Below are 23,446 nucleotides of genomic sequence, written 5' to 3' on the forward strand. Positions count from 1 at the left end.
AACACCGTGGGTATCTTCCGATTTCGTATTTGCATTGTTCCTTGGTCCAGGATTCTTGTTGGTTTGCGCCGCGCATTATCCTCTATCTCCTGAAACAAAACCACACCTTCGATTAGTGAGTCACCTGTATGTGAAAATTTCTTTAAGCACGAAACATGAAAAACCGGGTGCACCTTACACCCCTGTGGCAATTCTAATTTATAGGCTACACTGCCTATTCTCTTTAGAATTAACCACGGCCCACAGTATCGAGGTGATAACTTAGCACACTCTCCTGAAGTCAATGACTTCGAGTGCAAAGGAACTCTGAGAAAAACTTTTTCTCCATCCTTAAATACTCTTATAGACCGGTTTTCATCCGCATACACCTTGGCTCTATCCATAGCCTAGCGGATATTAGCTCTCGCAAGTGCTAGCATCTCCCGCATCTGAACTACAAAGTTCGCGGCACTAGGCACTTTCTGAGATACTCCAACTATAGTTGGATTTGCTGGTCTATAACCATAGTTCAGCTCAAACGGATTGAACCCGGTAGAGGAATGTTTTCTATCATTGTAGGCGAACTCCAACAATGGCAACCACTTGTCCCACGTATGTTGCCTCAATGACACATATGCTCTCAGCATATCCTCTAAAGTCTGGTTGACTCTCTCCGTCTGACCATCCGTCTCAGGATGATCCCCACTACTCATTCCCAACTCAGTCCTTAGTGTCTCAAATACCGCTGTCCAAAAATGACCGGTAAATCTGACATCTCGGTCTGACACTATGGATCTAGGCAATCCATGCAGACGAAATATATGTCTAATGAACAAATCCGCCACTTGCGGGGCACTAACAGACTCTCTAGTCGGAATGAAGTGAGCCATCTTGGTTAGACGATCAACCACCACAAGGATAGAATCATACCCTCCTTGTGTTGTAGGCAGCCCTATAATAAAGTCCATGGAAATGCTCTCCCACTTAGCTAGTGGTATCTCCAAGGGCTGTAGAAGTCCGAGTGGCTTCACCCGCTCGGCCTTATTTACCTGACACGAGAAACACCGTGTCACATATTCATGAATATGCTTTTTTATCTTTGGCCAAAAGAAATCTCGCTTCACGAGATCATATGTCTTCTCGACCCCTGGATGTCCCGCACATGGGCTATCATGGCACTGTCGAATGACTCTCTGCTTGAGATCATTCTGACTAGGTACTACAACCTTGCCATTTCTTTTTAGCATACCATCCCTTATGGTATATCTTGCATAAGTTTGGCCTTTTCTGGATGCCAGGTCATCCTTTTCATTTTCCCCGGGTTTTAACACATGAGCCTTAGGCCATAAGCTCCGGACAAACTCGTCCACCTTTTGAGTTTCTCTAATCTCGGTCATTAGAGCACTCTCTAATACCATGAAACTCAGGTTGTGCATAATGAGAGACAACACATCAGCAACCTTATTGTCTTTTCCTCTTCGGTACCGAATCGTTAAATTAAACTCCTGCATGATAGCTTGGCGGCCCCTCAAGTCAGGCTGTTTACAAAAATGTTTCAGAGTATCATGATCCACATCCACATAAAACTCTGAACCATACAAATAATGCCTCCATGTTTTCAAAGCATGGATAACAGCATACAACTCCAATTCATGAGTTGGCCAATTCCTTGAGAGGGAGAAAGCTTCTTGCTTTCAAAGGCTACTGGCCTTCCCTCTTGAAGGAGAACTGCTCCTACCGCAATGCTACTTGCATCGGTTTCTAGGAACAACGGTTTCTGGGTATCAACTATTTTTAACACCGGTCCTGAGACCACGGCTTGTTTTATGGTGTTAAAACTTTCTTGTTGATTCTGTCCCCAAATAAAAGGTACTTTATCTGAGGTTAGATCAGTCAATGGCAATACTATTCCAGAATATCCTTCGATATGCCTTCTATAAAACTGGACAAATCCCAAGAATGATCGCAACACGGTTAGACTCTGAGGGATTGGCCAAGTTAGTATCGCAACCACTTTCTTCGGATCCATTTCTACCCCCTGTGGAGTAATTATGAACCCTAAATATTCAAGCCTAACCATACACAGTATAGTTTTCTTTTTATTTACATAAAGAATGGCTTTCCTCAAAGTACTGAACACTACTCTTAAGTGTTGACGATGCTCAGTAATACTTTTACTGAATATCAGGATATCGTCAATAAAATGTACTACTAACTTTCCGATATACGGACGTAGCAAATCGTTCATAAGCATGACGAAGGCCGCTGGAGCATTGGTAAGTCCGAAGGGCATTACCAAAAACTCATAATGACCAAACCTGCTTCTGAAAGCGGTTTTATGCACATCCTCGGCTCTAATCCGGATCTGATGGTAGCCACACTTAAGATCTATCTTGCTGAACATGGCTCCATGTAATGCATCTAGCAAATCATCAATCCGAGCCATCGGATACCTGTGCTTAACAGTGATATTATTCAATGCTCTGTAATCTATACAGAGGCGAAACGTATCATCCTTTTTCTTCTTTAATATCACTGGCAAAGCAAAAGGTGAGAAACTTGGTTGAATCTGCCCCAACTTGAGGTATTCTTCCAGTTGTCTACGCACCTCCGCCTCTTCAATAAAACTCATTCTATAGGGAGGTCTATTTACAGGTTCTGCCCCTGGGATCAGTTCAATCTTATGCTGAACTTTCCGCTCTGGAGGTAACCCATAAGGTAGTTCATCCCTAAAACATTCAGAGAACTCCTCTGTTATAAGATTAGCCAGCTTGGCCATCTCACCACTTTGCGTAACATCAGTGCTAGCCGAAGAATCATCAACCGGCTCTACCGATGCTGTGCAAAGGAATAAAAACTCTACTTGAGCTTTTTGGATTTCCATCACGGAAACCAACGGTCCCTGAGGTATATCTTTTTCACCTCGCAAGACATAAAGCACATCATTCATCTTGAATTGATATACGTGCTTTTTCCAATCAATGGCTGGATTCTTCCTAGAATGCCACGCCATACCCAGGGCTATATCCGCATGAGCAAGCTTGGTAATTTCAAAATCAAGCTTCTCAGCATAGTCCTGAATTCGAAGCTCCAACTGGGTAACCCTTTGGTCCCATACTTCAGTTGAACTTCCATCTGCCATCCTGACTGTATACGCATAGTCAGATGGACTTGTTTTTAATTTCAGCCTCTTCACAAGCTTGGAGTTAATCACATTGTGAGTTGACGCCGAGTCAAACAACACAATGACATCATGATTGGCCACTTGCCCTTTCATTTTAACTAACTCCATATCATTAAAGGCTGTATACCCCGTTGCTGCGGGCTTAGATAGGATGTTATCAGGTGCACTCGTCACTAGCTTAGCAACAGACACGCATAACAAACAAGGTACTAACCTCTGAGAAGATCCCGCTAGTTGAATCTGCATCTCTTCAGCTCTGGGACTTCCCTCCATCTTCAGGTCGCACTCTGAGATCACCATCTCAGCCATCCGACGATCTTTGTTACGTGGACAATCCTTCCACTGATGAGGCTGAAGGCAACCAAAACATAAGCCTTCTCTCCTCGCTTTTTTCCTTTGTTCTGGGTTCAAGGGAGACTTGGACCAAGCCCGGGCTGCCATTGGGGTTACTTTCCTCTTCACTCCAATGGTGGTACTTGGTTTAGGAGTTTCAGCCGGTTTCGCCTCCTTGGCTTGACCACTCGGCTGAGAACCACTCCCTCTACTAGTCCATTTCTTCTTAAACCCAGATTTTTTCGGATACCCATACTGGGTTCCGACCTGTGCAAACCCACTTGGCTTGCTGCCCTTGGCATCCTCATAGTTCAGGGCTATAGCTATTGCATCATCTAACGTGTTCGCGTACTTAGCCCGAACTTCCATTTTTATTCGATCATTCAATCGAAATATGAAATCTTTCATTTGGATTGATTGAGGCAGGGGTTCGTCAACCTTCATTACACTCTCTCGAAACTTATCAGTGTATTCTGCCACTGATAAATTTCTCTGACGAAGGTTCCTATATTGATCCCAAGCTCGGGATGCTTCGTCAGGAGGTAAGAAGTGTTTCTTGAACTCTCTTTTAAGCCCCTCCCAGGTAGTGGATGCTATACCATCTTTTTGTTGTTTAATCCACCACCGATCCGCTGCCTCACTAAACATGTGGGTGGCCTCGCGGATCTTCTTGATGTCATTTCTGATTTCACAAATGGCGAACGCCTCGTCCCATTTGTGTAACCAGGTCTCAATGACATCGGAGCTACGGTCGTTCATCTGACCATAATACTTTTCCGGTCTGTAATTGGCAATATTTGGCACTTTAGCCTTCCTAGGCTCGACCGTATGGACACTAGACTCCGGTTCCATGGAGCCTTTCCTTTCTCCTCTCGAGAAGGTCTGGCAGACATACTGTGTATCGCTCTCCTAAGTTCGGACTGCCCTGCATTGGCCTGTAATTGCTGCGCTAACAACTGTTGCAAGGCATCCTCCAGCAATGCAATCCTGCCAGATAAAGTGTGAGCTACTGGGCGCGACACCTGCTGGGTCGGCCGGACTCTTGATTCACCAGGGTCCCTCCTAGAAGCTCCTTCTTCTGCTTCCATTCAGTTCAATGGGTGTTTTACTTTGTTTTGTTTTGTTTTGATTTGTGGGTTTTTTTAAAAAAATAAAATAAAATAAAAAAACCACTGCTAGAAAGCTGTATTTACAAGCTGACACAATTCAGTGTACTAACAGTCTGACACAATTCCCTATACTAGGGAATTCCTGCAATCCCACATGCACACTGACTAGGCATTTGACACAGGCATATATCCCAAATGGCGCTTTTCCCTATCCTAGGGAAGCTCCTGCAAATAAACTCAAACTGTAGCACATAGGCATATGCACGGGCATAATCTGTCCCTGCTACAACATCAAAGCCTCATGCAGGCTGATCACTCTCAAGATCCTATCTATGAAAGTAGAGCATCACCCGACTAAATCAAGAAGAAAAAAAACACGAAACTGATGGAGGTCAAAGAGAGCTCCCTGGTTATCAACGGTTTCGTCACAGCCTTTTTGATTCCATGCAGATCCCGCCAACAGTCTGCAGTCACAGCTTCCCCGCTTGCTAGCCAATTTCGGAATACGTGGGACAGTTGTCTGTCGACTAGCGCTCCACGCTATCTGCGTCGCCTCTGCGCTCCAGGTCACAGCTTACGTGCACCAATCCCGAACACACCTCTGCTATTCTGCGTCACCTTCGCTGAATCATCGAAGGCCTCTTCCTTTGTCTGTTGGGCTATTCGTGTCAAATGGTCTCCTTGCTCACGAGCTGTTGCTGTCCGTCGTCACGGGCAATCAACATCGAAGGGTCTCCCTAATTCTCGAGTTACTGTTACGCCCACCCCTTCCGTTGTAGTTACGGGAGCGCCAACAGTCCCCTTTCTTAATTCGTGGACGTCGCAGATTACTAGCCATCGAGTCGCCACCTATGCTATAGGCCTTCCCTCTACTAGCTTGCGTAGGCCCGTTCGTAGGCCAGCGCCGATCGATGCCTCAGCCAGTCCGTAAGCCGGCGCCAGAGGACCACCGCGCTGTTCATTAGTCCTTTCCTGAACTCCTAACCTTGAGCTCTGATACCAAATGTAAAGACTAACTATCTAATTCATACTGCAAATCACGGGAGCAGCACCATGTCTTTCCTCCCAGCCAACCTTGCTGATGCTAACGAGCAGACAGAGAAATTCCGATCGCTAAAAACATACGTGAAATCCTTCTCTTCTCTCTCTAGCCTCAACAAGCCCCATCTCCCTAGATGGATCTAGATGCCACATGTCATCCATATAGGGCCTTCCTAATGCAACATTTCACCCCTCTCTTGGGATGCATTAAATCCTTTGCCCCTAGGCACAATCTTTGCATTAGGCCCTTGGCCTTAGATCTACCTAGTCTGGTGCTATCAGCCCTCACCTAGGACCTTGACATTAATTCCCTCCCGATCATTTACATGAAGCACAAACAAATATATTACAAAGATAGATCCTTTAAGGGAAATGTCGACTGATTCTTCCGAGGTCATGCTACCTCGGCTAGAGCGTAACAGGAGGACTCTTTCTTAGGAGAGGATTTTCTCCACCACCAGGCGGGTAGGACCTTTCACCCGGCCTCCTCCTCCCGTCGATGAGGATTGTTAGTTGGAACGTTCGGGGCCTCGGTGGCATACCTCATTGCCGCCGTAGACAGCTGATTCGTAACCAACTCTATCCAGGTATTTCAGGTGGTTCCATTGATATCCTTATGCCCCAAGAGCATAAGCTGGATGGTAGAGATTGTGCCAAATCAGGTAAGCTTCTTTCTGGCCATACTTTTTGGTCACCTGCCTTGGGCACCAGGGGAGGTATTTGCATTTCTATCTCTTCTTCGATGCTCCCCTTGGTCATTGGACATGAAGTCATAGTCCCCTCTAGAGCAGAGTGGGTTATTTTGATCATTGGTGGGCGTAAGGTTGGCTTCCTTAACCTACCCAACTTGAGAGGGGATCATGTCCTCCTTTGGAAGGAGTTGCTCTCTTGGTCACATATTGGAGATTCTTGGATTATTGGGGGTGATTTCAACATGGTTGAAATGCCTTCAAACAAAAGAGGGGGTAGGGAAGGTGGCATTCACTCCTTGGAGAGAGCAGCATGGGGGGATGCCTTCCTTTTTCAGTTGAGTGGTAGAGATATTTGGTATGACGATGCTTTTGACACTCAGCCACAGTCTCTTCTGTTTTCTTGGTCGAACAGGAGAGTAAGGATGCCTATCCATGCACGGATTGACAGATTTTATGTGGATGATTGGGCACTAGAGAGAGGTGAGACTGTATGCATAAGCATAGGGGTGTCACTTCAGATCATTTTCCGGTGGTTTTGGTGGTTTCAGAGCCTCGGGCGAGAGGCCGCTCTGCCAGTATCAAGATTTCAAATGCCCTCTACGCAGAGGAGGTCCTCACAGAGGCAGTGCTATGGATTGGGAATTCTCACCTGCAAGATGGGCAACTGTCGCCGTCAGATGTGGCTGCAGCCGTCACTAATATTAGCAGCTTTTATCATTCAGTTACTAGTATTAGGAGAGATGAGATTCGTAGGAGACAGATTGCCATTTGACAGCAGCTGGCAGCTCTTCAGAGAGGAGCAGAAACAGCCTACAGATGCTTGGATTCAAGAGCGCCTTGCTGCAGCAAGGGCTCCATCAGCAGTCACTTTTAGATCAAAGAGCAGAGTATGCCTTTCACGCGAGAGAGTCTTTCTGGACGCAGATTGGAGGTAGAGTCAACAAGCAGTTCTTCTCTACTCTCGGCCCTAGACATAGTAGAGAGAGTGTTTCGCAGCTTGTTGACTCAGATGGGATACTTCAGACACATCTAGATGCCGTCTTGCAGATTGCTTTAGATTACTATGCCTCCCTTGTGACTGCAGATCCTGATTCACTGGCCAGAGATGATGCTAGACAGGTTATTTGGCAGCTTATTCCTATGTCGGTGGGTAGAGGTATGAGAGCCTCACTTGATGCACGCTTCACCAACATAGAGTTCAGGACCGCTCTTACTGCCTGCAGTGGTCTAGATGGGAGTTGGGACCTGCATCCACGGTGGGTGCTTGGAAAGCTTTCAGGATGCTTCCAAAGGATTAGAGAGCTTGTTCAGTTAGTCACCTCAGAGGAAGTGCAGCCAGGATGCAGCAGATAGATGCAACCATACCAGTGGAGTGGATGGATACATACCATTTGCCTATTTCTGAGTCCACCTGGTTGGGGGCTTTTTCGAGGACAGATATCCCTTTGCAGGTTATAGCCTTGCGGGATGCACATGAGGATACCCTTGTCTTTCAGGTTCATGTAGGAGGCAGACTCCACAGATCTTCAGAGGACATTCTTTTGGAGGCTCCTTTTCAGCCTGCCAGGATTGCAGGATACATGGAGATGGGGAGAGACTCACACTGGTAGCTTGATCCATATCCCGTTCTCTTGGCTATTGGATCTTGGAGGCTTTGCCTGTATGGAGGTTCCCCTATTAGATCCTCGTAGTGGGATCCAGGGGAATGGGAGTGGATAGTTGCAGGGCACCGAGAGAAGAGCATCCCTTTCTTTCGTTACACGGTCAGAAATGCCAGGAGATTCCAGCTCAGTTATAGGGACTGGAGGCCCTCTAGAGCTCCTCATTGGGATACTTTTCAGATTTCTGCAGAGATGCAGAAAAATTTTTGGAGGAGACTTTGGAATTCCCTCAGGAATAGGAAAATCACGTTATTCATCTGGCTTACTATTCATGGAGGGATTGCAGTGAACCTGTGGAGATCTAGGTTCAGGGCTGACTCTACATGTCCTCGATGCCACTCAGCAGTTGAGTCAGTGTAGCACTGCCTTTGGGAGTGCACTCAGGTGAGGACAGTTTGGAAGGGTGTTGCTAGGATACTTTGCACTTTTCATAGAGCACCCTTCTTCATGACCTAGGGATCAGTTGCTTGGTTGTCACTCACTGGTCCATAGGCTTTCTTTGAGGGACATGACACGAACACAACTTTCTTTGTTCGACGACATCTTGTGGAGTCATGCTTCCTCCGGGATGTTCCGTTTACTCCATTCAGAGCTCCCTACGCTTCTGTAGACACATCCTGGGAGATTCTGGCTAGTATCATAGCATGGCATATTTGGAGAGCCAAATGTACAGAGACTTTGGAAGACTCCCAGGTTCACCCTTCTCAGACTATGGCCAGTATCTGGACAGATACTATACACACTTTGATGGCCATTTGGGCGAACATACAGGGAACCTCCAAGACTGCTACTGCTAGGAGGGTTGCTTTTCTCAGAGTCTGGAAGGATTGTCCTTTCTTCTCTGACTCTCCTTCAGGGATGAGGTGGCATTTTCAGCTGCCACCCGGGATTTTTGTTTGCTCATTCTGAGCTGTTTTTTCTCATGCTTGACATGATGTACTCTTGCACTTGAGCTTGCTCTGCGGTTTTTATTCATACTTAATGAAGTACTTTTCTTGGGGAAAAAAAAAAGGTTAGAAATGTTAGAAACTTTAGAAACCTGCCTTAAAATTTAGGGCTTTTGCCCAAAAATTGCACCTTGGGTTAAGATCGACGGCTGTACGTCGTATGGCGCCATTTCCAACACCTCGAGCTGCTTGACGCATGAATCTTGCAATCCTGTGTGTTGATCTTGGAGCCCTGTGTGCTTTTAGCCTGCCCTCAGCAAAGTTTTGAGTACTTGCCTTGGATTTTGTATATTGTATGATGTATCATGTATGTTCTAGTAATAAGTGCAATGTGCATGGACCATGGCACATGCAGCATGATGCATTTCAGTATCTACTATAAATTACTAATAACTAATAAGATATCTTATATATATATATATATATATATATATATATATATAATTTATTTATTTATTTATTTATACGTTTCTAAAGTTTCTTAAGTTTAGGTACTCGACCCTAAAACGTACCTAATGTTTTGCACCTGACGTTTCTGACAACCATGACTGGGATGAATCAACCCCTTCTCCAAAAGGTCTTTGACCTGACTCATTATTTCTGCCTGTTGGGCTGCACTAACCTTGTAAGGTGGCTTGTTAGGCGGGCTACTGCCTGGCACTATATCTATACCATGGTCCAACAGTACTTCTCAATCTATTCAGCCAGTGTCACATGTTGATATGAACTAATAGGCAACAATTCTTATTATACTCTTCGAGATTATGGCAGCTGGCTGCGTTTAAATTATGCCAGGCTGTCATAACATCAACCTCAAAGGTGGTGTTCAGCCATGAAGCTGAAAACACCTGCTTGAACTCATTCCCTTTTAAGAAAGTAGCAGCCTTTCTAATCTTGGATGACTCTATAGAATTGCCCCGTGAATAGCCTGCATCAAATTGTTGCAGGAAAATTAAAGCTTTCAGTCTTTCTGCACACCGTTGGAGGTTTCGAATTTGACGGCAAAGCCTCCCTCTTTGAAATCTTTTCCTTTTCCCTTCGGAGTTAGATCGTCATACACAGGGGGTTTCAACAAAGGAATCAGGATAAGCTGGCTTTGTCACAACCCACTGCTGTGTTATGCACGACAGTCCCAGAACTTGGCATATTTGGCACACTAGCAGGATTTCCCATCATCCCTTGCATACCTACCTCATATTGGGCTGCATACCCCCAAACATACATACTTTGCATACCCTGATGGAAACCCATTGCATAACCACCGATACATACCAGGCCTCCTCCAGCTTGACCAGCCATAGCTTGAAATAGATCCTCCCCCAAAATATCTTGTGTGAGCTCCTGCATAAGGAAAAGCTTGCTGCCCCATGTTTGCAAACTGAAAATTCTGATTTGGGCCCTGCATGCCAACTCCAAAACCTTGCATAGGCTGCTATTCAGGGACTAATTGTGCCATCTACTCAGCAGTCCATTGTCCATCCTACGGCACAGGCCGAGGAAATATGTTTGGATTACCCTTGGATCCCTTTTCTTTTAAGGAATTCGCTCCTTAGCCTTTTTGGCCTATCCCACCTTGAGATTTCGTGAGATTTCTCAAACCTCTTAAATGGACGTTCAAAACATACTGGGGTTGAGGCCACCTCAAGATGGATTGAGAAGGACAAGATTGATCTCCCCCCATCACGTTGGGGTTTTATCTTACTTGTGAAGTATGCATTGGGTTGTAAGACAAGTTATTTGAAGCTGCTTGTTCCTTGTAAATTTTGAGGCGTAATATACTTTCAATTCATAAAAAGAAGGACAATATCTATGGCTGGTGAGAACCATGTGAGAAATAGTCTTCTCATAGATCAAAGGGTTCCAATTATAGCATACTTCAATGCAGTGTTCCTCTAAAGCAAAGACGACATTCGCCATTATAGGTGCTGAGAAAGGCTAGGCATAGTCTTCTCATAGATCAAAGGGTTCCGATTATAGCATACTTCAATGCAGTGTTCCTCTAAAGCAAAGATGATATTCACCATTAGAGGTGCAAAGATGTCGGCCAATTGGCCAACGATCACAATGGCCGTCTATGCAATTGAGCAGCGACTCACAGTGGATTTCTACTATTTTGGTGCGGAATTTGGTGGTTTTGGCACCACCATTGTGTCCGGAGCAAGTGAAAACCCCTGAAACAACTTTTGAATCACTCATTTTGGCCTCCTAGAGGGGTCAAAATGACCAAAACTGACGCCTGACAGGAGTGTGCTTAAGAAAGTGATTTGGGCAGTTGGCCCTGCTTTTGGCATCACCATTGTGTCCGGAGCAGGCAAAAACCCCTTAAATGACTTTTGCCGTGGATCGCTTTCTTAAGCACACTCCTGTTAGGCACCCGTTTTGGTCATTTTGAATCCTCCAGGAGGCCAAATTTAGAGATTCAAAAGTCATTTTAGGGGTTTTTGCCTGCTCCTGACACAATAGTGATGCCAAAACCACCAAATTTCGCACCAAAGTAGTAGAAAACCATTTGGGTCCTTGGACGTAGCATTTATGACACTAAAAAATGCTCGAGTGAGAGCTTCAAATGTTAGTTTATCTGTTTCACAATTTATATTTCCGATTGAATGCTCGACCGTATAAAGTTGTGCTTCTCACTCTAGAACTTTTTAATTTTGCCAAGAAAATAAGAAAATCATGAATTTCTTACAAGGCCCCAAAATGAGGTCCGCTTTTTTCTAATGGGGGGGTGGTCTGCAAAGGTGGCGTAAGTGCAGAGGGGATCGCAGAAGGGGGGTGCAGCAGCCAGTGGGGGTTGTAGATAGGTGGATGGGAGTAGAGGCTGTGAGGTTGAGCAGGGTAGTTGGAGGCTGAGCTGGGGTGGTGAGGATTAGCAGAAAGGCTGGGGGCTGAGCAGAGCGGCTGCTGGTGGCTGTGCAGAGGGGCTGGGGGCTAAGGGGAGGGGCTTGGTGAGGCTGAGTGGGGTGATTGGGATTGAGCGGAGGGGCTTGGTGAGGCTGAGTGGGGGGGGGGGGGAGAGAGAGAGAGAGAGAGAGAGAGAGAGAAAGGGAGGGGGGGGATTAGCTGCTCTCATCATCTATGCTGAGCTGGATTGCCTCATTTGCACACACACACACACACACACACACACAGAGGTGTGAACAACAAGAAAATAAGATAAAGGGGGGCCATGGGATTATTAAATAACAGATCTTCACTTGGATTGAGATTGATTGGGTGGAATAGACATCTATAAGGAATCTGATGAAGGGTGGATATGTGTTATGCTAACCACGTTGTCTCTGTGTGTTGCATGTGCAGTGACATTTTTCTTCATTTCCACCTTTTTTGTGTTAATGTGCATAATACTTTATGCATATATCTATCCACGTCTTGAGATAGTGAAATACTATCGAGCAAAGGCTGCATCTGAAGGGGCAAAATCTGTAGCAGCAGACTTGGCTGCTGGAGGAGTTGTGTCAAATGGATTTGAGAAAGTAAGTATCAATGGGATCATTTGGCATGATAGGCTTGAAAATGTATTAAATTGCTTGCATGAGATATGGTCATGCGCCCGTGCAAGCATGCATGTAGACACACGCACACACGACATGCATTTGTGCACGTGTGCCCAAACATTTTCATTGTAAAGGAAGAGAGTTAAAGTTTTGTCAAATATAAATTTACAGATTTGCCAAGAAACTGTGCGCAACAAGATTCTACAAAAAGGTTCTCTTTTGTATCCATATGTCAAAACGACCTTGATCCTCTAATCCACTGTTATGTCTCTATTGTCATCTTGCCTTGACCAAGTGTGATGTGTGTAAGGTGGGATAAGCCCCTGATTGCCACGTGTAATTTAGACAATTCACACTAAATACTCTAAGCCTATGCTACTCTTTAATCGTCCCTTGAATGTGTTTGTATGCGAGGTGAAGATGCATGCCTTCCACTGTCCGAATTTTTGTAGTGCTAGGACGAGCCCCCAAGCTATCATCATTAGTACAAGATACATGCTCAAACTTGCCCATTTAACTAGCGTGATTACAGCAAGCATGGATTTATTGAGTGCATCCAGATTTCCATTTTTCAAATTGTTTTGCTAATATAATATTCAAATCATGGCAGCAAGAGATTCAAATGACTCTAAGAGAGTCTTAGTTGCAAGCCTCCAATTTCAACCTCTCATCCCTTTGAGAGCTCAACTCTAGATCATTACTATCCAGTCTTACATCACACCCAAGGGTCATTATTATTTTCTCTTTATTTTGTGAAAGTTTTTAGAAATATCCTAGGATTGGGCACCAATCCTACTGAAGGTATGCAACCTCGTTTGCACCCATCAGCGCCGTGTTGAAGCCCATCATCACCAAAACCATGCTTGAGCTGAATGTTTCCATCCAGCATTCCTTCTGTCCTATCTAGGCTTGGTTGCAGTTAAGGTCACTCAAAGAACCAAGAATCCAATAACCAATGTGGTGTAGGATGGTGGCGCTAGGCCCAAAAGTGAGTTTTAACTTACTATACAGAATGGTTATGCTTCTCTTCACATTCACCCATAACCCATTACGTTTGTAGAAGGCCTTTAAAATCCAGCATCTTCTTGTAATTTGGCAAGCAGTCTATAGGCAGACTAACTAGAGTACAGTAGCTTCATTACTGACACGTCCCAGCACTCCTGAAACCTCTGATCTGCAAACAAACACACACAACGTGAGAAACTGAGCAGGCTGCTCACCACCCAACCATTACATCTACGGGATGTGATCCCGAATTAGGAGATGTCCCCTCCGAGCCACGAGCTGAGCTACTGGCACGAACTCCCAACCAGATCCAAACCAGCCTGGTGTCCCATACCACCAGGTGGCGCTGTGAAGCCTGGGATCTGCTACTGGGCCTTGGGCTATGCTAAGATGCAGGCGCACGTCCACGACTCAATCCAAGATCAGACCTAGCACCTGGGAACGAAACTTGCTCCCATCAGCTCTCTGAGAATTGAACCCCTGGGCCCCTTTTATAGACTTGGGCCCCAAGCGCCAAAAATAGCGAAGACCTCAAACTGGTTCGTACCCTTGCCACTCAACCCGAGAATCAAGCCTGCCTAGCTCTAAGCCTCCCCAAGCTACCTGAGCTAGTCTTGTGTACCCAGTACACGTCAGATACCAATCTGTGCACGTGACATACTTCCCCTCCTCTAAGAACTCACTCCTGAGTTCGCTAAAAAACCCGAAAATGTTCTTTGGAGGTTTTGTAATGTCTCCCATGTTGCATCCTCCTCAACACGATCCTTCCACTTGATCTTGTATTCCGTGATAGATCGATTACGAATCTGTTTGTCACGAAATTCAAGAATACTCTCAGGTTCGTGTGGAATAAAAGTCAAATCTGTAACTTCTATTATCTCTTGAGGAGAAACAAGTTGATCATCCGCACCCAAGACTTCTTTCAGTCTACTGACATGAAAGACTGGATGTACTTTAACATCAGGAGGCAATTCTAGTTGATACGCAAACTGGTCCAATTCTTTTAATGACCTTGAATGGACCACAGTATCTGGGGGATAATTTCGGAACCAAACCAGTACTTAGGCTCTTGGATTCCTTGGGAATTCGCAAATATACCATCGTTCCTTCAGAGAACTCTCTAGGTGAACGATGTCTATTAGCATAAAATCTGTCCCGATCTTGGGCACTTCTAATAGATTCCTTGGCAAACTGCAACATTTCCTACATGTCTTACAAGAAGTTCTTAGCAGCATCATTTTGAATCCCTTTTAACCCAACCATAACTGGTGACTTAGGTTGAAACCCGTACATAAGCATAAAAGGACTGTAACCAGTACTAGAATGCTTTGCACTGTTGTAAGCAAATTCTATCATAGGTAGATAATCTTCCCATGAAGACTGTCTCTTAGATACATATACCCGAAGCATGTCTTCAACCAACTGGTTAACCTTCTCTGTACTGCCATCGGATTGTGCATGATCTGAGGAACTCATACTTAGAGTAGTTTCTAACTTCTCAAAAACAAGTGTCGAAAAGTTACTTGTAAACTTTGAGTCCCTGTCATTGACTATGTCAGATGGCAAACCATACAGCTTAAACAAGTGGTCCACAAACTCGTGAGCCAGCTGAACAGCTGAAATAGTTGTTCTAGTAGGTAAGAACCTAGCCATTTTTGTCAAACGTAGCCATTTTTGTCAAACGGTCGACTATGACCCAAATGGAGTCATGACCCTTGCGCGTTCGAGGGAAACCAGTAATAAAATCCATGGAAATACTTTCCCATTTATTACCTGGAATCTGTAATGGCTGTAATAAACCCGCGCTTCTAAGGCGTTCTGCCTTAGTAACCTGACAAACCCGGCAACCTACTACATAGTTTTCAATAAATGCACGCATCTTAGGCCAATAAAAGGTATGTTTCACAAGAGACAGAGTCCGATGTATACCCGGATGTCCAGCACTAGGAGCATCATGACACTCCCAGAGAATCTTGGATCTAAGGTCCAGAACATCTGGTACACAAATCTTTTCATTCTGGAACAGTAAGCCGTTCCTAATCATCCACTGACCTCCTGCCGCCTGTACCGTAGGTGGCACAATCCCTGAGTCCTGGTCAACCATGGAGCTCCCATCCTGGACTCTCTGCCAATAAGAACTGAAATGACTATCAGTTGCGTATAGCCCTCTCAAGGATTGAAATAGGTCTGAGGATATTTTCGTAAATGACATAGCATTTACAAACTTGACTCGACTTAAGGCATCCTCCACACTATTCAACGAACCCTTACGATAACGTATTTCAAAATCAAAATCTTGCATTAACTCTGCCCATCTAGCTTTCCGTCCCCTCAATTCAGATCCATCACACACATACTTAATTGACTGATGATCAGTCAATACAAGAAACTTTGAACCATACAAGTAGTGTCTCCAAACCTTAAGGGCATACACTACAGCATAAAGTTCCTTTTCTAGTGTGGGCCAACGATATTGGGTGTCGTCTAGCTTCTTACTCTCGAAAGCTACAGGTCTGTCCTCTTGGAATAGAGCTGCCCCAATCGCAAAATCACTCGCATCGGCCTCTAGAACATAAGGCCGGGTAGGATCGGGTAATGCAAGAACGGGTGCTTCCTTGATAGAAGACTTCAAGGTTTCAAAAGCCTTGTTCATTGCATCATTCCAAGAGATTGGCTGGGTAGACCTGCGTCCACGACGGGGACGAGCATTTTCCGAGCGAAATCTTCCGAGCGTCCGAGCGAAGGAAAAAAAAAGCTTCCAACTATGCAAAAATATGACAAAGATGGATCAAAAGAAAACATAGTTTTACTTAGAAATATGAAAAGTATTATAGGAATGCCTATTTTATACACGAATATTTATGTGAATCTTTGGGAATGGTGAGAACATAATGGGATGGCTTTTGAAGAAACCCACATGTAGAGTAGACTTCTCTATGAAAATTCCCTTATGATTCTTCTTACAACTTTTTACTTAATAGGGGGTGACATTGAGAAACCTCTCTCAACCTATCTTCATGAAAGGGTTTCTCCAAAGAAAACTCATTGAAACAAGCCATCAAGGTAGTTTCGCCAGTGAAACCCCTTTGAACAAGGTTTTTCAAGGTAGTTTCGCTAGCAAAACTACCTTGGACAGCACTTTTAAAAGTGACATAACTTTCACATCCAATGTCCAAATATAGTCATTCAGCCACTCAAATTGATTGGAAAATCCCATTTGAGCACATCTATGGGGTTATATTTTGGAAAATCTTGCATTTATAGTATTAAATATTACATGTATTTTATGAGAGTGATATATAAGCCCAAGTTAATACTTATTTACAGTAATTGAAACTTTTGTAGAAACATGTCCATAAATATCTTGTTATTAATACTATAAAAACACTTGAAAGATATTGCCATATGATATAAATGTGTTTAATAAGTAATTATTTATGTATAATATTATTATATTGAGAGTGATTATGAGGGACGTTTCTTAAATGAATTATTTTTCAATACTTTTTTAAGGTAATAACAAGGGTACAAAGGGATGTCTATGAATAAGAAGATTTATGTTATGTAAAAATGAATGAGTGACTAATCTATATATTTTTATGATAAAGGGATCTAGTTCTAATGAAAATAAAAGTGTAAAAACCATGTTTCCTAAAGAAATACTATTTTTAAAATGTCTTGAAAAACACGCTCGTATAAACCTGCTCATAGGTTTTTGCTCATAAAATTGACGCATCCATCCACAACCTTTCAATATGTTTGTCAAGGGTGCCGTGATATGTGAATAATCACGCACAGACTTCCGTAGAAATACCGTAAATCCTAGGAAAGAACGAAGTTGTTTCACAGTCTGAGGGATAGGCCATTCTAAAACCTTCTGGATACGATCCAGATCAATGCTAATACCTTCAGAAGAAATCTTGTGTCCTAAGTAAATGATCTCCTTCATAAAGAAGTCACATTTACTCATCTTGGCATAGAGCTTATGCTGTCTTAGAATAACTAAGACAATCCGGAGGTGTCCTATGTGATCCTCAAGCGTTCGGCTGTATACCAAGATGTCATCTAAGAACTCTACAACGAATTTGCCCAGAAAATCTCGGAATAAATTGTTCATCATCTGCTGAAAGGTAGCAGGAGCATTGGTCAAACCAAAAGGTAATACAAGAAACTCGTAGTGACCATACCTAGTTCGGAATGCGGTTCTATCTATGTGTTTAGCATAGATACGGATTTGATGATAACTCGTACGCAAATCAATCTGAGTGAAATACTTCGCTCCGGCCAAACGGTCTATCAGATCATCGGAACGAGGTAGAGGGTATCGATTCTTAATTGTCACTTTATTTAATCGTTTATAATCTATACACATTCTCCATGTGGAATCTTTCTTCTTCCTTAAGAGGACAGGTGCACCCTAAGGTGATTTACTTGGGCGTATATAGCCCATATTCAAGTAATCCTGTAGCTGTGTAGCTAGCTCATCCTCCTCTAGCTGGCTCATCCTATAAGGTGGTACACTAATAGGTTGAGCCCCTGGGACTAAGTCTATGCGATGATCTTCTGCCCATTCTGGAGGTAAACCTTCCGGCAGTTGAGCAGGGAATACATCCTTAAAACTATCTAACAACATTCTCAATTCACGGTGTTCAAACACACTTAAATCATTCTTGTTAATTACAGAGACAACAAATGAAGAAAGCGGAATCAAAACACACTGATAGACATCATAATGAGAAGTGTTTAATACATTCCGGAGCTGCATCGCAGATACAATAGGTCCCTGAGAAGAGGGAATTTTATCACACTGAATACAAAATTGGGTGTCCTTATCTACAAAAGAAAGGGTATGCTCCGTCCATCCAATCCGAATATTGTGGGTTTTAAACCACTCTATTCCGATTAACAAGTCTACATGCTCCAGGTGCATAACATAACATGTAAGAGCCGTTGTGTAAGCTTGAATCCAGATAGGAAGCGCTTCAATCTTGCGATCCCAAAACTGCTTTCCAGCTGGAAGCTGCACCTCATAGGTGTGATCGCTAGGTATCGTGGACAGCCCCATCTTCTGCACAAATTTGTAACTAACAAAGTTGTGAGAGCTGCTCGGGTCAAAGAGAATGTGAACCTGTTGGTCCCTAACTTCTCCATAAACTCGGAAAAGATCATGGGAACCAAACAACGAAGTATTGAAAGTGCAATTACAAGAAAGTGGGCAGGTAATGACATTTACAGAAATACCTGTCATCGAAACTTGGTTTGCTCCCTTGGCTCTGGTTCCTGGACCCGCCTGGAGCTTCGGTCCGAGCGCTAACTTTTGATTCTTGCGCTTTGGACATTCATTCTTGGTGTGGTCCCACTCCTCGCAGTAGAAGCAACGTCCTTCCTTCTTAAGCTTTAATGTACGAAGGAAACGGGCTCGATCATTCTTTGCCTGAGTCAAGTGTTTCTTGGAGGCGTTGTCTATAGACTTCGTCTCCTTGGTACCAATTGTAGACTGAAAGAACTTACGTTTGTTCTTTCCACTCGTGTCGGAAACTGTAGTTGCCTTTGCACTGGCCATGGTATCATCATAAATACGCGCGTAATTCATGGCCTCTTGCAACGTTGTACATTTGTTGTTCTTGATTTGCAACTTGTACGAATCTGGCAAACCATCCACAAAGAAACCTAACAAGGTCACTGGATTCATCTTTGTGGCCCTGGTCTGCAGATCTCGAAACCTTTGAAGATAAACTTCAAATGACAAGTTCTGCTTGGACATATCGAGGACTTTAAGCTTGCCAACGATATCATAGTCGTCCTCCTTCCTCAAGATCCCTTCGAAATCTATCCATGTAACCGGCTTAGGTTGGAGTTCCTTCCACCATAACAAAGCCTTTCCTGACATGAAACCGGCTGCAGGTTGTATTTTCTTTTCATCTGGGTACGGGTGGAACTGGAAGTGTACCTGCCACTTGTGTAACCAAGTGTCAACAACCTCCTTAGTTCGAGACTTTTGATCTCCGGGAAAAGGGTCTGGAGTTATGTTCGGACCTAGCACTGAAGCCATGGCATCCACATGCGTGAGTGCCTGCACAGTGCTAGTCAGAAGGGTGAGAGTCGTCTGAATCCCTTGGAGTTGCTATGTCAACCCCGTTTGATTCGCATTAACCTGCTCGAATTTTCCATCTAGAGCAGTGGTGAATTCACTGAAGGCCTTCTTCGTAATCAGATCGTCATAAAGACCCTGGTCTTCCTCAACAGGGTAATCCAAATCCTGATCTCCCATGGCAAACTCAGGATTTACTGAATCAGCCATGTCTGAAATCTGATCTGAAAAGAGTATAAAACTGAGAGAACTAACTGGGGAAATCGAAGCTGGAAGGAGAGTGGAGCAGAGAAAAACCGTCCCAAGAGATGCTGACGAAAGAAGATGCTGGAAACTGACAAACAGCAGGCGTAGATGATTCCGGAGTCTTTCCTTCCTGGTTTCGCTGCAGGCTGCAGTGTACGAAAATCTGCAGCAGACCGTACCGTACGGAATCCTTCCGCTGGCTGTAGCGGTTCTGACGCAGTCTGTACGGATGCTATCGCAGGCTGTACGGATGCTTGGCACCACAACCCAAAGGTTGTGTCTTGGCACCACAACCCAATGCTTTCAGATACTGGCTTGTGCTTTTGCTATTTTATCATTATGCTGTACCCATTGTCTGATTTTGGATTGCATAATTGTGCCAAAGACCTTGTTCATGGCCAAGCCTACCACAATGGTCCTACGATTCTCATTTCAATATCTATGGAAGCCTCGCCCCATTGTTTATTTTCATGATATACCTCCTGCCCAATTGACATCTCAGCTGAGAGGTTCAAAACAATCCGCTCTCCAAATTCTTTATACTTGAGACATATCCTCCAATAAGGAAAGATGCTCCACAGCCATCATTATGTCCACTAGTCCTTAGACTTCCCTTGTATCCCACATTGTAGGCACTTGCATCGTGTAGTCTCTTCCATATAAGGAACTGTTGGGCGTGTGTAAACCATTGTTCCAAGGTGAGGTTCTCAGTAGAATGTTCTTTGATCTCTTGTGTGCCTTTATCCTCCAAGGTCACTCACCTCCTTAAGCCCCTTCTCCACTTCCATGTTCTTGCAAAGTCATAGCCTCTGCAGTTCTAACTTCTAATACATTATTTTGATCATGTTTTCTTGTTAATGGGCTCTATAAGGGTAGTGTCCTATCATTAGTTAGTGTTTTTCCTTGTTGTGTGCTCTATGTGGGCTGTAATTGTTCTCCTTCTCTCCTCCTATTGTCATAATGTCAGATTCTCCTAGGCAGCCTCTGCCAAGAGGGATATCTTTCTTAGGGAATGGAGGAGCCCTCCCTTGTTCTCAGAGTCTATAGCAGGGTTGAGGTGGCACTTCAGCCTCCTCCTTGGTTTCTTTTTAGTTTGGACTGAGGTATCTCGTCTATTCTCACAACTCTTCTGATTATTATATTATTAGCCACATAATTCTCTTTCATCCTTTAATCTCTTTTTCTCCCTTTCTATCAAACCCTTGATGCAAGACTGAAGGTTTCCTCCATCTTCCTTTTGTATGTATGCGATACTGTCATCCCTCTTCTTTACTGCATCGCTTAGTTCCTCAATAACAATCCCCTGGTCTGCAATGTTCTTTTATATGACAATTCTCACTTCCCTGCTGTGGCATTTGCACTTACGATCAATACAGACAGATCCCAATGTTACATCGCATTTGACACTTACAAGCAGGGGGTGAAAATACGTATGGATTAATAAAGGACACAAGCATGGATTTGGTTGTCTATTCTATAAAGAAACTTTACATGAATTAATCTAAATTCAAAAAAATCACATCGAGTGTATATCCAGGCTGTGGATCTTCCAGCTCTGTGATCTGTGTGTTAAATGTTTTGAAGGGAGGATGTGGTTCTGAGAGTCTCTATGACCGAAACAAGTGTATGAGTATGAATTCAGTGCACACATTTTGAGGCACCGGACCTATTTTGTTGGTAATAATATTTATAAGCTCTTAATTGAGATGCCTTTTCTCTTCTGAATTTTACAAGTTTTCTGTATTGCTCTGAAGGACACCGAAGATTCCAAACTTATGGAGCGATTGAGTACCTTACAGCTGCTTGTTCAAAATGCAGACTTTGCACTTGATCTATTCTTAGTATATGCACTTACATTATCGATCTTCCCAGGGTTTTTGGCAGAGGACACAGGGAAACATAGATTAGGTTCTTGGTATGTATTGCCCTTGCAATCAAGGATTTCAAAAGCAATAGAGCTTAATCTTTGTCATTGGCAATTGGTTTTACTAGATCTTTGTTGAAATGTGTGTTGGATGACATGAAATGCCATTATAATTTTGCTCATTTACTTTACTTGCAAAGCAAAATCCATGGAAATGATATAACTATCTTGCTTCAAATGTATATCAAAGCCAATCAAAGCTTATGTGATCAATGCTACACTATTTTTCTACACAGGTATGCTGTCACTTTAATTGCAATGTTCAATGTGGGTGACTTTATGGCTCGATATATACCTTTGATTGATAAGTTGAGGCTGGAATCACGGATTGGATTAATGTCTGCCGCACTCTTCCGCTTTGTCTTGATACCATGCTTTTATTTCACTGCCAAGTATGGCACACAAGGGTGGATGCTGGTGCTTTGCATTATTTTGGGTCTATCTAATGGTTACCTCACTGTTTGCATACTTGTGACTGCACCAAAGGGATATAAGGTGCCTCTCTCTCTCTCTCTCTCTCTCTCTCTCTCTCTCTCTCTGCACCAATCTATGTGTTTGAGTATCTGTTGATTTTAATACAGTAATACGTTTTTTTCACATGACCAAAAATTACAGGGAATATAAATTAATGTAAGGAAATCAAGGCTATGACTATTCTTCACACAAACAGTTTGCAGTCATAAAAGATGGTGTCTGAATATTCCAAAAGATGGTTGGCATTGGGATTTTCTTTACCATCTCTTCCGTTAAGAATCTATCTTGGCTCTGAAATGTTTGGCACATTGTTATAGCAGATCTTTGGATCTGATTTCTGGGCATCACTGTAATTGTGGCTCAGAGGGCAAAGCTTCACCTTTGGGCTTGCAATCAGCATGGACCTTTAAAAACAGGATCTGTCTGTTAGTTTTTGTAGCCCTTTGGCATATGATCAAAATGGTTCTTTATTAAGTTTGGACGTCTTTTCATGCTGATGCTTAAAACACTTATACTGAGTGACTTTGTTGAAATGCTTATATGTCAACACTACTTGATGACATGCAGGGACCGGAACAGAATGCTTTGGGAAATTTGTTAGTCCTTTCTATACTAACTGGGATCTTTGCTGGAGTCACACTTGACTGGCTTTGGCTTATAGGCAAAGGTTGGTAGGTTGCTGGGCTTGATAGAAAATTTCAAGGTCTTTCATTCTGCTTCTTACAGGTTGGGCAGGTTGTATATTCATTAGTATTAATAAGCCCCCCCCCCCTCCCTTCTCCCTCTTCCTCCCTCATCCCACGCCACTCTCTCCTTCTTTTCCTCCAATTTTCTTATGCACATTGAATGTCGAGGAAGTGAGGAACAAAGATTGGTGACATCACTCAATTGTTTGAAGCTCTGTATTTCGAGAACCATAGAAGGAACATGATCATAAGTTGCAAAATTATTTGTAAGGAAGGGTGCTCTGTGTGTGTGTGTGCGCGCGCGTGTGTGCCCGCATGCACACTTGTGCCTCCGTGCAGCATGCGTATTGTATCACATTGTGTGCATGCATTTGTGTGCACACATGCATACGTGGATATGTGTGGGAATACACATGCATGCCCGTCGTTCCGTATATTTATTTCCACCAATTCGTATCAATTTGTCAAATCTGGTTTGACTTTTGATTTAAAAGAACAGATGGATTTGATGTATTCTCCTTGGATTCAAGTTAATGTATGGATTTTGATTGGTTTGGTACATATTTTTGACGTTTGG

At 43.6% G+C, this 23,446-nt stretch overlaps 1 protein-coding gene across 1 annotated transcript in view; it reads left to right on the forward strand.

Moving 5' to 3' along the window:
- LOC147898799 (equilibrative nucleotide transporter 3-like) overlaps window positions 1-23,135 on the forward strand; it is a 36,352-nt gene extending 13,217 nt beyond the window's left edge. Inside the window, exons 6-9 of the mRNA XM_087378888.1 lie at window positions 12,247-12,422; window positions 21,540-21,700; window positions 21,946-22,204; window positions 22,751-23,135. Coding sequence (XP_087235014.1) covers window positions 12,247-12,422; window positions 21,540-21,700; window positions 21,946-22,204; window positions 22,751-22,858 — 704 coding nt within the window. The 3' untranslated portion in view covers window positions 22,859-23,135. The remainder of the gene's footprint in view (window positions 1-12,246; window positions 12,423-21,539; window positions 21,701-21,945; window positions 22,205-22,750) is intronic.
- Window positions 23,136-23,446: the final 311 nt, after the last annotated feature.

This window comes from Dipteris shenzhenensis, chromosome 9 (assembly GCF_047967505.1).
Source record: "Dipteris shenzhenensis isolate YYH24624 ecotype China chromosome 9, Dip_SZ_1.0, whole genome shotgun sequence".
Lineage (NCBI taxonomy): Eukaryota > Viridiplantae > Streptophyta > Polypodiopsida > Gleicheniales > Dipteridaceae > Dipteris > Dipteris shenzhenensis.